The 15,000-nt window shown below is 36.1% G+C and overlaps 1 protein-coding gene across 7 annotated transcripts in view; it reads right to left on the bottom strand.

The window, feature by feature from the left end:
• Exn (Ephexin) overlaps window positions 1-15,000 on the bottom strand; it is a 273,579-nt gene that overhangs the window by 59,966 nt on the left and 198,613 nt on the right. For 4 of the 7 annotated variants that reach the window (XM_067097603.1, XM_067097602.1, XM_067097604.1 and 1 more), the window contains one exon: window positions 94-348. The exons of the other annotated variants lie outside the window; for them this stretch is intronic. In XM_067097603.1, the coding sequence (XP_066953704.1) occupies window positions 94-348 (255 nt within the window). The remainder of the gene's footprint in view (window positions 1-93; window positions 349-15,000) is intronic. 7 annotated transcript variants of the gene reach the window in all.

A 15,000-nucleotide genomic window follows, 5' to 3' on the forward strand; every position in this document is an offset into this window, starting at 1 on the left:
TTTACAAATTTTAGTCCAAAAAACAATAAAATTTTCTAAAAAAAAATAAAAAACGAAAAATAGACAGAAAATTTTCCCAAATATTATCCTGACCTTGTGAATCTTCATCATCCGCCCCCTCCTCGTGCGTGGGCGTGGTCGGCGAGACGGCATAGGCGGCGCAGGAGCCCTCGTCGGGCGTGGGTATGGGCGGCCTGCCTGCGGAGGACGACCTCGAGTACTTGGAGGACGTGGAGGAGGAGGAGGAGGAGGCCGACGAGAAGGACGAGGCGGAGGAGGAGGTCGACGCCCTGGAGCTGACGGAGGAGGCGTGCGATGGACGACGCAGCATCCCAAACTCCGCCCCTCCTGGTGACGTCATTATTTAGTCCAAAGTTACCAAATGACAACATGTCAAGAGTTCAATCTATGACGTCACACATTTATTCCATGATACCCTGAGTTCAGTCTATGACATTTCAAGTTTATACTATGATGTCTTAGACAGTTTCCTAGACGTCAGTTTTAGTCTACAATGTCATCAATTTACTCTACGACGTCATAAGTAGTTTATTCGATGTCTTGGACTGTTTCCAAGACATCAGCTGTTTATTTTATGATGTCTTAGATTGTTTATTCCACAATGTCATAAAGACATCATAAGTTTATTCCACAATGTCATAAATTTAATCTTCGACGTCATAAATTTAGTCTGAGGTCTTCGACAGTTTCCAGGAAATAAAAATTTGGCCAAAACGTCATAAATTCATTTTATGACGATGCAGGTTTATTCTGTGATGTCTTACGCTGTTTCCAAGACACCAGAAGTTAGTTTACAATGTTATAAATTTACTCTACATCATACGTTTAAACTATATCATTTTAGACTGTTTCCAAGACATCAAAAGTTTAGTCTTCAATGTCATAAATTTACGCTAAGACATCATAATTTTAGTCTGTGGTGTCTTAGAATGTTTCCAAGACATCAAAAGTTTAGTCTACAACGTCATAAATTTACTTTATGACCCCAATTTTAGTCTGTGGCGTCTCAGAATGTTTCTAAGACATCAGAAGTTAAGTCTACAATGTCCTAAAATTTACTCTACGGCATCATAAATTTAGTCTGTGACATCATACATTCACTCCAAGACATCATGTGTTTAGAACATGGCATCATGAGATCAGCCAATCCTGATTTGTGTTTTTCATTTGATTACTTATCCACAAGAAGCTAAAACTGTAGCTCAAGCATAAATCTATCATACCAAAGGCATGACAATATATTCTAATAAAACTGTACTAAAAATGAATAAAGTGACATGCAAACGATTTACTTTTATTGTCAAAATCACAAATCAACATCTTGTTCACAACTGTTGCAATAATTCGCATATTTCGTGAAGTGAAAAATATCATAATTGACCACAAAGCCATTTTTCAATTGCTGAGGTGATTTCCCAAACAGAAGAATGAGACATGATTTTCCACATAGAAGAACACAAGGCATCAGAAGAATGACATTCTCTCTCTCTCTCTCTCTCTCTCTCTCTCTCTCTCTCTCTCTCTCTCTCTCTCTCTCTCTCTCAAACAAACACACATGCACGGGCGCAGACACACAAACACAGGAATACATTCAAACATGAGCTTAAAATATATCAATATAACGATTCAGATAACGCCCCTCTCTCTCTCTCTCTCTCTCTCTCTCTCTCTCTCTCTCTCTCTCTCTCTCTCTCTCTCTCTATCTCTCTCTCTCTCTCATGCATTACCTGTCAAATGAATCATTACCATGACTGTCTGCTCTCTCCTTCCCTATTCTCTATCGGCAAATACTTCTAAGCACCAAACACTTAATTATACATCTGATACTGGCAACACCCTTGAACGTGCTATTACAAAACCGAGCGAAAGACAGCAGGGTAATGATGATGATGAAGATGATGGGTCCTTATCAAGACACGCAACGATAAGAGTGGTGTTTCTCAGTTTAAATGATAAAGAAATAGAATAAAGAGAGACACCACTAATTGCTTTCCGTAGGGAGCAACGCCCTGCAATGTGCAACGCACGAGGAACTGAAGGTAGTTTTAAGGTTCTTTGCTGTGGCACTGTTTTCCGCCTTTCATCAGTTTTCGTCTGTTCCCTCTGGATTCTTCCCACCTAGCTGTCCAACTCCTTCAGGAACTGTGGCTTACCCCAGTTTCCACGTTTCATTTAAGAAGAATTTCTTCTGGCAGGCCGTGTGAGAGTTTACACATGAGTCAGTACCGTTAAACTACAGTAATAGAATGACACTTTGGGGCGAATATCACTTCCGTTTTCTCTGATAATCTACGAGTTTTTTGAGAAGTAAAACTTTTCTGCGTTCTAGATATTCATGACTAGTTACCAATGCTTAAATGTCCATGAAAGTCCAACATTAAACACTGTTGAAAAGAAAGATTCCCTGGTATATAGAGCAAGAACAAGGTATAAAAACCAGTTCACAAAATCAGGTAGATCTGAATGCATTAAAATCCCGACCTTCTGAGGCAGACTTCTGACATTTCAGCCAACCAAATCACAGGTGACATTAAAAAAATTGCGCTGGACGATTCACCAATCAGTCTACTTGTTTTAAAGATAAAAAAACTATTAATAGTATCCTTGCCAGGATACAATTCAGGTCTTCGAAAGACCAACTGGTGGGAATCCGACCAACTTGAATTGAGGCGATTTTTAATTTCCTGTAAAAGAAGACTACTGAGATTTCTCTGTCCGTCCGCACTTATTCTGTCCGCCTTCAGATCTCAAAAACTACTAAGACTAGAGGGCAGCAAATTGGCATGTTGGTCATCCACTCTCCAATCATCAAGCATACCAAATTGCAGCCCTCTAGCCTCAGGAGTTTTTATTTTACTTAAGGTTAAAGTCAGACATGATCATGCGTCTGGCACCGCAACGAATCAGGCCACCACGGCCGACTGAGAGTTTCATACAGCATTATACGCTGTACAAAAAACTCGATTGCCCCGAAGAACTTCAGCACATTTTTTACTTGATCATTCACGAAACTGAATACAATTGAGTGACTGAGTTGAATTACTCGAGTGTCAACCTTCTGTTTTCATGTGCTGGACTTGAATTCTTTAGTAAGAATTCAAGTCTTACAAAAGAAAAAAAAAAAGATTTGAAGTTGCCAAGAGGCTTCTGAAAGCTTTCAATGAGCACTGTAAACTGTAGAAAGATGGTTGAGAATTACTGAAAGCATCGGATGCGCCAAAGATCTCTTTTTGGGAGCTCTCTCAGCAGCATCATTTAGACTTTATCTCAAAGACTATATGATGTTGCAGAGAGAGATTTCGAAAATTGAAAAAAAAAAAAAAAAAGCACAGAGTGGTTAACAATCAGTAAAGGTTACCAATGGAAGCGAAATAATAATAATAATAATAATAATAATAATAATTATTATTATTATTATAATATTTGTAATCATTAAAATTATAATAATTATTATTATTGTTATTATTATAAATGAAACTAATTATAAAAGGTCCGGTTCAAACAACATCCTCAAGCACAGAGAGAGAGAGCGAGCTATCAATCGCTGCATCACACAACAAGTATTTCCTCCACGGAAACAGAAGACAAGAAAGACAAAGCGGATAAAGGGAAAATAGCAATAAGGAACAAGGACATAGTACGAAAATATAATTACAGAGTTATCTCTATTATTATGATTATTATTATTATTATTATTATTATTATTATTTATAAGCCGTTACTCCTAAACGGAAGTAACATAAACACATATATACACACACACACACACACACACACACACACACACATATATATATATATATATATATATATATATATATATATATATATATATATATATATATATATATATATATATATATATATCCAAATAAAAACCGTATACATTAAGACTAAATGGGCTAAAAGATACAGACAACGAGAGAGAGAGAGAGAGAGAGAGAGAGAGAGAGAGAGAGAGAGAGAGAGAGAGAAACGTGAACAGAGGTGATGATACGTAAGACAAATATTAATCATCATAAGATGACAAGTGAAAAAATCGCGAGCGAAAAAACATATCGGTTAATAATAAGCAAAATTAGCGAATATACAAAAAATAAATGAACAAATTAAAGAAGAAGAAAAATAAGAAAAGGAATACAGAATAAACTATTAAAAGAAGAGCACAAACAATGATAATATCGAAAGAACGACGGAATAACCGAGGGATAGACGTAAAAAGAGAAACGTCTGCCGAACTTGTTATTTCCGGGGATGGGGAGAAGGGGAGGGAGAGAGGGGGAGGGGGAGTAGGGAGAGAGGAGTAAGGAGGCTTGAAAGGGTGAGGGGAGGGGAGGGGTGGGGGGAGAGGTTAATAAGGCACTCGCAGAGGAGGAGGCACTTCGCCCATCAAGAGAAAGTAGCGGAAGGGCAGGAGGCGCGGGAAAAGAGAGAGAGAGAGAGAGAGAGAGAGAGAGAGAGAGAGAGAGAGAGAGAGAGAGAGAGAGAGAGAAGCGCTGCACATTAGAGAGTGGGGGGGGGATTAGCAAATGCTGCACATTGAAACTGGCAAGTGCTGCACATTGTGTGTGTGCATGTGTGTACGAGAGAGAGAGAGAGAGAGAGAGAGAGAGAGAGAGAGAGAGAGAGAGAGAGAGAGAGAAATAAAACGTAGCGTCAAAAACAGACAAGCAAACATGACCTCCTCACAACTTCTCTCCCATAATCACGTTTCAGTACAAACATGTTTACAAGACAAATAAAAACAAACCAGATCACACGTTTTAAACTGAAAACACTCACTGTAAACACGTCTGTCATCCAAAGAAACACGTCAGGAACACGTATATTAAAACAAACACGCTTGTGACAACAAAAGAAGCAGAATCTCGTTCTTTACGTTATACAAAAACAATCATCAATTGATCGGCCGCAAGATACGCAGAGTGGAACATTCATATCTCTCTCTCTCTCTCTCTCTCTCTCTCTCTCTGTCTCTCTCAATAAAGCTACAGATATATTAGGTACCTATAGTTAGGTCAATACTTGGATAGTTGATCACCAAGGTATACCAGACAGCTGGAACACATGCCCCATGATTTTCCATGGGCCGGGGCATGGGGCTAGCAACCTCATCCCAATACCCAATATGTGCATTCATAGAAACGCAGGGGTAATATATTTATATATATATATATAAATATAGTTGCGTATAGGCTATATAATATATATATGTATTTTTTGTACGATATATATACATATACATATATATATACAATATATATGTTATATATATATACAAAAGTCAAAATACAAACTAACTAATAGCAAACGAATTAACTCAGCAAAACAATCACGCCACCTATCAACTCAACCAGTCAACGCAATAATTGCAGTTCCCTTAAACAGAATTTTATTATCATATCATCCCCAACCCCCAAAACCAACCAACCCCCCCTTCCCCACACCCCTTTAAAAAAAGAATTACATTCCAAAGCAAACCCATTACACAGCAATTACCTTGCGCAATATAAAGGACAATTTTCCATCTCACGGAGAGGAGTCAATGTGACCGCAATTAGTGACGTCAGTCCGAGTTCACTGATTTTCGTCTCCGAAGAATCGGCTGTTTGCATCGACTGTGAATCTCTATTCAGACTCTTCCCGCGAGAGTTCATACACTCATGCGTGTCTTTAGCCCCGGATAGAGAAATCTCTAAAGTAAATATATTAAAATTGCCTTGTAAGCAAAAACTAAGTACTCTAAAAAAAATTAAAATTGCCTTGTAAACACGAAAACTAAGTACTCTAAAAAAAAAATTGCCTTGTAAACACAAAAACTAAGTACTCTAAAAAAAATTGCCTTGTAAACACAAAAAACTAAGTACTCTAAAAAAATTAAAATTGCCTTGTAAACACAAAAACTAAGTAATCTAAAAAAATTAGAATTGCCTTGTAAACACAAAAACTAAGTAAAAAAATTTAAAACTGCTTATAAACAGAAACTATATAAAACCAAAAACTGCTTTATGAATACAAAAGCTAAAAAAACCCAAATCTGCCTTATAAACGCAAAAAAACTCAAAATATATAGCAAACAAGCATATAAAAAGATTTACAAAACTCAAAACTGTCTCAAACAAAAAATACAACTCAAAGCTGCCTTACAAACAAAAACTAAAATAAAAAAATGGCTTATAAACACAAAAAATAAAACTCGAAACTGCATAATGGACACAAAAATAAGACTCAAAACTCGCTTTTAAACACAAAAAAAACTCAAAACCGCTTCATAAACACAAAAATAAAACTCAAGACTGCTTTATAAACACGAAAATAAAACTCGAAACTGCCTACTGGAGACAAAAATAAAACTCGAAAGTGCCTAATGGACACAAAAATAAAACTCAAAACTGCCTTATAAACACAAAAATAAAACTCAAAACTCGCTTTTAAACACAAAAATAAAACTCAAATCCGCTTTATAAACACGAAAATAAAACTCAAAGCAATAACAACAACATATGCAAAAGAAAATAAATCGATTCTCGAATGACTTACAAAGTAACATCAACAGCCAATACAAAGGAACTGATAAAAAAACCCTAAATCATATATATAAAAAAAAAAGAAATTCACGACATTCAACCCATTACCCAAACCGCCAACATCCTTCTCCGATATAAAACAATGGAAGGAACTTTTTTAAGGGAAGCCTATTTACCTAAAAATCCCCTTTTCCCTTCAAGGTAGGGCACACATCCTCTCGGTTCTCGCTGTGACCCACAACTACCTCGCGGCGCCCCTTAGTGAGGCAGCTTATGGCTTTTATTTTTTTATTGTTCACTGGTGGTCACCCGTCCGGAAAGTGACCAGATCCGGCGTTGCTTTACTTCATGGGGTCGGGAAAATATAATCAACCTTTATTATGATGCAATGTTGTAAAGCTAATCTCTTCACCACCGGCTGCAACCCAGAACAGTCGACTAACAACTTAGTACATAATTCACTGCTTATATCAGAGAGAGAGAGAGAGAGAGAGAGAGAGAGAGAGAGAGAGAGAGAGAGAGAGAGAGAGAGAGCCACTCCACGAAATGCATGTCGTGCGAAGATCTACCCAGTTATTTTCTTTATTTCCAGTGTATTTGCTTTTTTTATTTCTTTTTTAATCTTCTGTTTTCTTGTCTCTTCTTTTTCCCCTCAACTTCCGGAGAGAGAGAGAGAGAGAGAGAAAGAGAGACAACGTGCGCTCGATCGAACTTTCATTTCGCCACGTAAGAACTGCAAAAGGTGCGCTCGTTTCTCTCTCTCTCTCTCTCTCTCTCGAAGAAGAAGAAGAAGAAGAAGAAGAAGAAGAAGAAATACGACACGAATAGCGTGCATCGCCATCCTCTCATTCATTCTGTCTTGGCAAGTTCATCTTGCCACTTCGGTTTCACTCTACACCCCACAAGACATATATTTCAAAGTCGTGGTGGTTATGAAACTCTCTCTCTCTCTCTTTTATATATATATATATAATATAAATATATATGTATATATACATAATATATATATATACATACAATCATGACATATACATAAACACATATATATTATATATATAAATTTATATACACACATATGCATATATATAAATATACACGTTATGTATGTATGTATATATACACACATATATATATATATATATATATATATATATATATATATATATATATATATATATATATATATATATATATATATATATATATATTTAGTGTATATATATATATATATATATATATATATATATATATATAAATTTGTATTATCTTGTAATCCATCCATGAACATGTACAAAGCTGATCAACTGCCATCCCTATAACAGCAAATTTTCCCCCATTACATTTCGCCATTCCTCCTTAGCCAACCCCTACTCTACAGAAACCCAGTCTCCTCTTCCTTATTAAGCAAAGACCTCATTATACCGGCATAATGACAATGGAAAAGAGATTTAATTGGTGAAAGCAATACAATGTCTATTGTCAGGACAAAAGAGGCAGTATGGAAAATTGGAGGTGGAAAATTGATGGACGCAAAATTGATGGCTCTGTTACGATGGCGACACCCGCCCAAGAGTGAAAGTTGAATATTGATATTTACGCTTAGTAGAGATGATTTCGTTTCATAATTTTGAGGGGTGGGGTTTCTTTCTTATTTTCGATTAAATAACGTTCAAAAATATTAATGGAAAACTGTAATCGAGATGCGCATGAGCGGTACTCTATAATATTTAAATATAAATATATATATATATATATATATATATATATATATATATATATATATATATATATATATATATATATAATATATACATATATATATGTATATATATATTATATATATGTATATACATATAAATACATATAACCTTTTTTCATCTACAATGAGCAGTTTATTCAAATCTAGTGTAAGACTAATTTGGTTCAAAAGCTTATACTGGCATAAGGACTGCTTAATATCATAACAACACACAGAGAAATATCAGTAAATTTTAGTCCTGTATTGCAACTCTGTATTCTACAGCCAAGCTTTGGAACACTATTCCTACTTTCGTTTTACCGGATCCTCTCCAGAAACTTTTTCTTTCTTTTTTTTTTTTGAAAAGGGGTTGGGGAACTCACTGACGCCCCCAAAAAAAAAAAAAAACACTACTGAAGCCCTGCACACCTACAAGAGGGCCTCTTCTATAAGAATTTTCAGCAATTTAAAAAACAAGTGGAAAATGCGCCGAAGTTTTTTCGGCGCAATCGGGTTTCATGTACAGCCGCTACAGCGTATAATCAAGGCCACCGAAAATAGATCTATCTTTCAGTGGTCTCGGTATAATGCTGTGTGAGGAGCGGCCCATGAAATTTTAACCACTGCCCGCTGGTGGCCTGTCCTTTAGCGTTGCCAGAAAAAAGATTATGGCTAACTTTAACCTTTTAAATGAAATAAAGGCTAGAGGGCTACAATTTGGTAAGTTTGATGATTGGAGGGTGGATGATCGAAATTACCAATTTGCAGCCCTCTAGTCTCTGTAGTTTTTAAAATCTGAGGGCGGACAGAACAAAGTACGGACGGCCATACAAAGCCGGCACAATAGTTTTCCTTTGGAGAAAAGTAAAAGGTAAAAATCTACAAGAAATAAAACTTCCTTTCTTTTCCCAGGAGGTCTGTCTACCACCTGCATGGGAGGAAATCACACACAGAAGCGGCCAGCCACCCTAAGGTACACCACCTCGGGAGAACCCAGCCTGCTCTCTCTGTGGCCTCATTTGGCGAAAAGAGGTTCCCTCACAGAGGTTTCTCTCAGAGGTAACTGACGTCACTGCCTATTCCGAAGGAGAGAAGCATGTCATCGAGACAGTTTTATTCCAAAACTGCTGATTTCCAAAGTCAGTGAGGAAAGAGGCTAAATGCTACGTCACAAACAGGTGAAATACAGGTAAGTTATTCAACCTTCCGCAGGTATAATCAGGTGCGACAGGTATGCGATCACCTGGATGATATCAGAAAAAAAAATCAGGTTTCATAATACCGAGATGCGAGGCTGACACGCAGTATATAGCTTACCAGTTTCATAATGATAACGCATGCGTGTTATAACTACGGAGGTGCTTTTTCGAACCAAGAGCCCGTGCTGAATAAGGCGACAGAGGAAGTTTTTTTTAGTTAAAAAGACAAACATCTGTAAAACGCGAAAAATATTTTCAAAAATTATTATAAAACCATCGACCAGATTTAGTTGTTGGTCCGGAAGTGTTTTTCGAACCAAGAGCCCGTGCTGAATAATGCGACTGAGGAAGTTTTTTTTATGATAAATACAAACAACTATTTCACACGAAAAATATTTTCCAAAATTATTATAAAACTATCGACCAGATTTAGCTGTTGGTCGCGATTTCATGAGAGAGAGAGAGAGAGAGAGAGAGAGAGAGAGAGAGAGAGAGAGAGAGAGAGAGAGAGAGAGAGAGAGCACCGACAATTTTCAGAAACCTGTTGCGCCACCACTCTAGGAGTAAAAACGGTGACACAATACAAAATCTAATAAGGAAAATAATCAAATGTACACTACACTAAAAAATAATTAAATACACACTACACTAAACATTTTCCCCAATTAATTTAAAACCATAAAAAATATTCACATAGTTCACGTCTCTTTCTTCCCGGGGGGGTGGTCGATCTAGAGGAGAATGACCTTGAAGAATTCGAAGAAAGAGAAGGGGGGGGGGTTAAGAGAAACTCTGCTCTTTCCACCTCCCACTTCCCCACCTCTCCAATAAAAGGGGACTTCAATCTTCTTCACTCTTTCCTTCAAAATGCTGAATTGCTTTCAATTGTGTGTGTGTGTGTGTGTGTGTGTGTAAGACAGTTTCATGTTGACAGATACGACTACCATAATAACAGTTATTTCAAAGTGAACATTAAAATCCAACAGTTACTTCATTGCGCGCGTAGTAATAATAAAAAAAAATAATCCTAATACTATTAATATTATACACTTGTAATAATCTTTTAACAGTGATAATAAACCTATAACGGCAACAGTACAAAACGCAAAGGCATTACTAATAAAAATTTTAAATTTCAATCAACGAAAAAAAAAAACCACACACATTCAAACGCACAAAGCAGCATCGCAATATCAAGTGTGCCAATTCTGCAACCAACCCATGACGAGCATATTCATTGATCACGCATCTGTATTCAATTATATCTAATACGCAAATCCGGTGGTGCAGGCGAAATCTATGGTTTCGATATCGTATGAGTGTTGCGTATCGTGACAGAATGTCACGTTACTGTAAGCCTACTGTAACAGCAGTTATTTCAAATAACCAGGCTTTACGTAATAATTACATGCGTATGTAAGGTATGTGTATGTGTGTGTGTGTGTATATATATATATATATATATATATATATATATATATATATATATATATATATATATATATATATACACACACATACACACACACAATTATATCGGTTAACAGGGTTTGACCTCAACACGTGCCGACCGATCAAAAGGTGAAAAATAAAATGTCAAGCCTTTTTTTTTTTTTTTCAAGACTACTGTTCATTGTTTGTGTCGCAAACAACAATTGGCAACAGACATTTTTGTTGTTTCTGCCTCAGATTATCACGCTGAAATACAACCTGAAGCTCGTACCTAGCCCAGGCCGGAAGAAAACATGAGAAAAGAATGCAAGATGGTGAAAGGCACATATGTCACTCTCTCTTGAAGAATGGAAGGTTAGAGTAAGGGTTTCATATTAGTTTGTTTACGTAAAATGTCCAAATAAATGTAACAAAGGATTTAAATGAAACTTCCAGGAATGACAGGCTAGGGGCCAAGGAATGGCGGATGGGGGGGGGGGGTGTCTGGGCACGTGGCCCTCTATGAAAAATAACGACAAAATAATAATATTGAAGATTTAGATTAACATAAATAAGAAATATAAACATGGGAAAAGGTAAGAAATCTATTATAGAAATAATAACATTTTGAGAAAAAATAACTATATATATATGTGTGTGTGTAAAATGTGAAAATGGTGCCCCCTTGAAATTTTTGTGGATCCACTAGTGGGGCCAAAGAACAGCTGAGTGGATTTTGGCAGGAATTTGGATCTGGGTGTAGATCCAGGATGCATTTTTCATTAGTTTTCAAACAAGAATTATTAAAAAAAAAAAAAAAAAACAGGGTGATGAATTTCAGTGGAATTCTGTGAAGGGCCGGTTAAGGGTCGAAGGACTGTTAAGCAGATGTTGGTAATGTAGAGGGTTTAAACTCTTACTGTACTTTCTAGATGTGTTTTGCCACAGGCTTTACAAACACACGTTCAATAATAATAATAATAATAATAATAATAATAATAATAATAATAATAATAATAATAATAATAATAATAATAGCAGCAGGAAACATGAGCTTCCCGAGATAAACTTCTGCCAAGGCTGGGCAACTGTAATTACAGGAAAGAAACCTAACCTAAATGTTCCCTAACTTCACCTGCACCTTGGCCCTATGCCCCGGGCCATAATCGTCTCGAGCTAGACTCAGAAAGAGAGTTCTTTTCCTCCAGAAGTTACAATCCGAACACTCCAAAAAATTAATCACTAGCTCCCAATCACAAGGTCCACCTTTGGTATAATTTTGACAAAAATCTACATATATAAGTTTTTTATAAAATGCAGCTATTATTATTATTATTATTATTATTATTATTATTATTATTATTATTATTATTATTATTATTATTATTATTTCAATAGAAGAAACCTATTCACATAGAACAAGCACACCAAAGGGGCCACCGACTTGAAATTCAAGCTTCCTAGGAATGTAGGTTTCAGCCTCCCATCGCAGACCCCACACTGCAGCAGTAATTGATCATGATACCGAGTCAGTGATTTTTCATCGACCTGGGGGAGAGGCGAACCCGCGACATCTGTGTGGCATGCCACGACACTAACCCTAACGACTATACCAGAGGACCAGCTGATACACTGAAGACATAAAAAGCATTTTCCTGGGTAAGAAAACACACTAGTGATGCAAGCACACAAACAAAACAAATGCATCATCTCCTCCGCATATTTACTGACTGCCATTATTAGGATATATACACGATTGTGATATATCCCTATTAGGATATATCCGCTTTCAGGGTATATCCCTATTAGGATACACCCACTACTAGGATATATTACCATTTGGATATTACTCACGATCAGAATAGAACCACAACTAGGGTAAATCCCTATTAGGATATATACACTACGAGGGTATATCTCTTTTAGGATATATCCACTATTAGGGTACATCCCTACTAGAATATATCCATATTAAGACAGGTATGTCCACTATTATGATATATCCCAATTAGGATGTATCCAGTATTAGGGTATATCCCTATTATGATATATCCACTAATAAGTATCCCTATTAGGGTCTATTAGGATATATCCCTATTAGGATACATCACTATTAGGTTATACCCACTACTGGGTACATCCCTATTAGGATATATTCCTATTAGGATATATTCGCTATTAGGATATATCCCTATTAGGATAATCCACTAGTAGTGTATATCACTATAAGGTTATATCCGCTATTAGATATATCCCTATTAGGATATATCCACTACTAGGGTATATCCCAACACATCACTATAAGGCTATATCCCTTATAGTGATATAAGGAGATATCCCTATTAGGATATATCCACCATTCGGATACATCCCTATCCTTTACAAGTCTATCCACATAACCGCAGTACAAGACTCCAACGCGCGTTAACACCAAGTAGGCTAGAGGCGTTACCGAGGGGCGTTGCCCTTTGAACGCTCTCATCAGCTGGGGAACCATTGCATCATTGAAACAGTCTAGATTATCTGCCTCACTGACTGTGTGTGACTGACTGCCTCTGTTTTCACGCCCCAGTGCCTTTTTTTTTTTTTTTTTTTTAATCGGCGGCACCCGGCTAACAACAGTCACTTCCTTGTAGAAGAATTTAATCGAGTCTGTATGTGTGTGTGTGCGTGTGAGGTTTTTAGTCTGTCATTTTTTATTTAGGATTGCTGAGGTGTGTGTGTATATATATATATATATATATATATATATATATATATGAATATGTACTACATTTGTATATATATATATATATATATATATATATATATATATATATATATATATATATATATATATATATATATATATATATGTGTGTGTGTATATATATAATATATATATATGAATATATATATAATACACATACATATATATATATATATATATATTTATATATATATATATATATATATATATATATATATATATATATATATATATATATATATATATATATATATATATATATATATATATATATATATATATATAAATACACTAACATATATACACATATATAAATATATATAAAATACGTACATACACAAATATATATACATACACATATATATACATTCATGTATGATTAAGTACCAATCAAAAGCAGGAAGAAGCCTCCAATCACACCTAGAACACTCACAGCTACAGGCAGCTTTCATGACGAACCTGCCAAATCATTGCTGGAGCGTTGCAAGAGCCATTATCATTAAGCCAAGCTTCGTTATTCAGAACACGTATCGCTAAGCTACTCTGGGCTATAAGTTCTCACGAATTGTGATCTTAAGGTTTAAAATGTTCAATTTAAATGGAATTACAAGATGGAGAAGGTGAGAGGAAGGAGGAGGAAGGAGAGAAGAAGAAAGGAATAAAACAAGAAAAATGTATATAGAATGATGGGAAAGGAGTACAGTACGTGTCCTAAGGACGAGCGGAAGGCGAATACATTATAATACGGAGTACGAGCTACAGAAAACCGCAAAACCATCTGTTCTCTCTCTCTCTCTCTCTCTCTCTCTCTCTCTCTCTCTCGCTATATTTATCCACCTCCCTCCCTCTCTCTTCTGGCATGATGGCACACCATTTGTAGGGATTTTTGCATTTATCAAAATCTCCCACCATAAATCCTTCTCTCTCGCTTTCTGTCATTCACACGCTGCGTCAGTCTAAGTTAGTTGGTCAGAGACCTAAGGTCCACACCAAGCCTCTTATTCCTTATATATGCCAACTTAGTGTAAACAATTAAATCACCACTCACTACGTCTATCAATACATTCCCAATTTATTTTTCTACTTTCGAGCCAACTTTAATATATAGAAAATTCTCTCTCTCTCTCTCATACACACTTTTTCTCTCGATGGGAATCTTTCTCTTTGTAGAGAGTTTTTGATTATTGTATTATCTCTCTCTCTCTCATACAATTTTTCTCTCGATGGGAATCTTGCCCTTTGTATAGAGTTTTTGATCATTATCTCTCTCTCTCTCGGCCCATTTATCAATGAGTGTTTATCTACACTCTGGAGTCAGACCTGAAAGCTTTTACG

The sequence above is a fragment of the Macrobrachium rosenbergii genome, chromosome 54, assembly GCF_040412425.1.
Source record: "Macrobrachium rosenbergii isolate ZJJX-2024 chromosome 54, ASM4041242v1, whole genome shotgun sequence".
Classification (NCBI taxonomy): Eukaryota; Metazoa; Arthropoda; class Malacostraca; order Decapoda; family Palaemonidae; genus Macrobrachium; species Macrobrachium rosenbergii.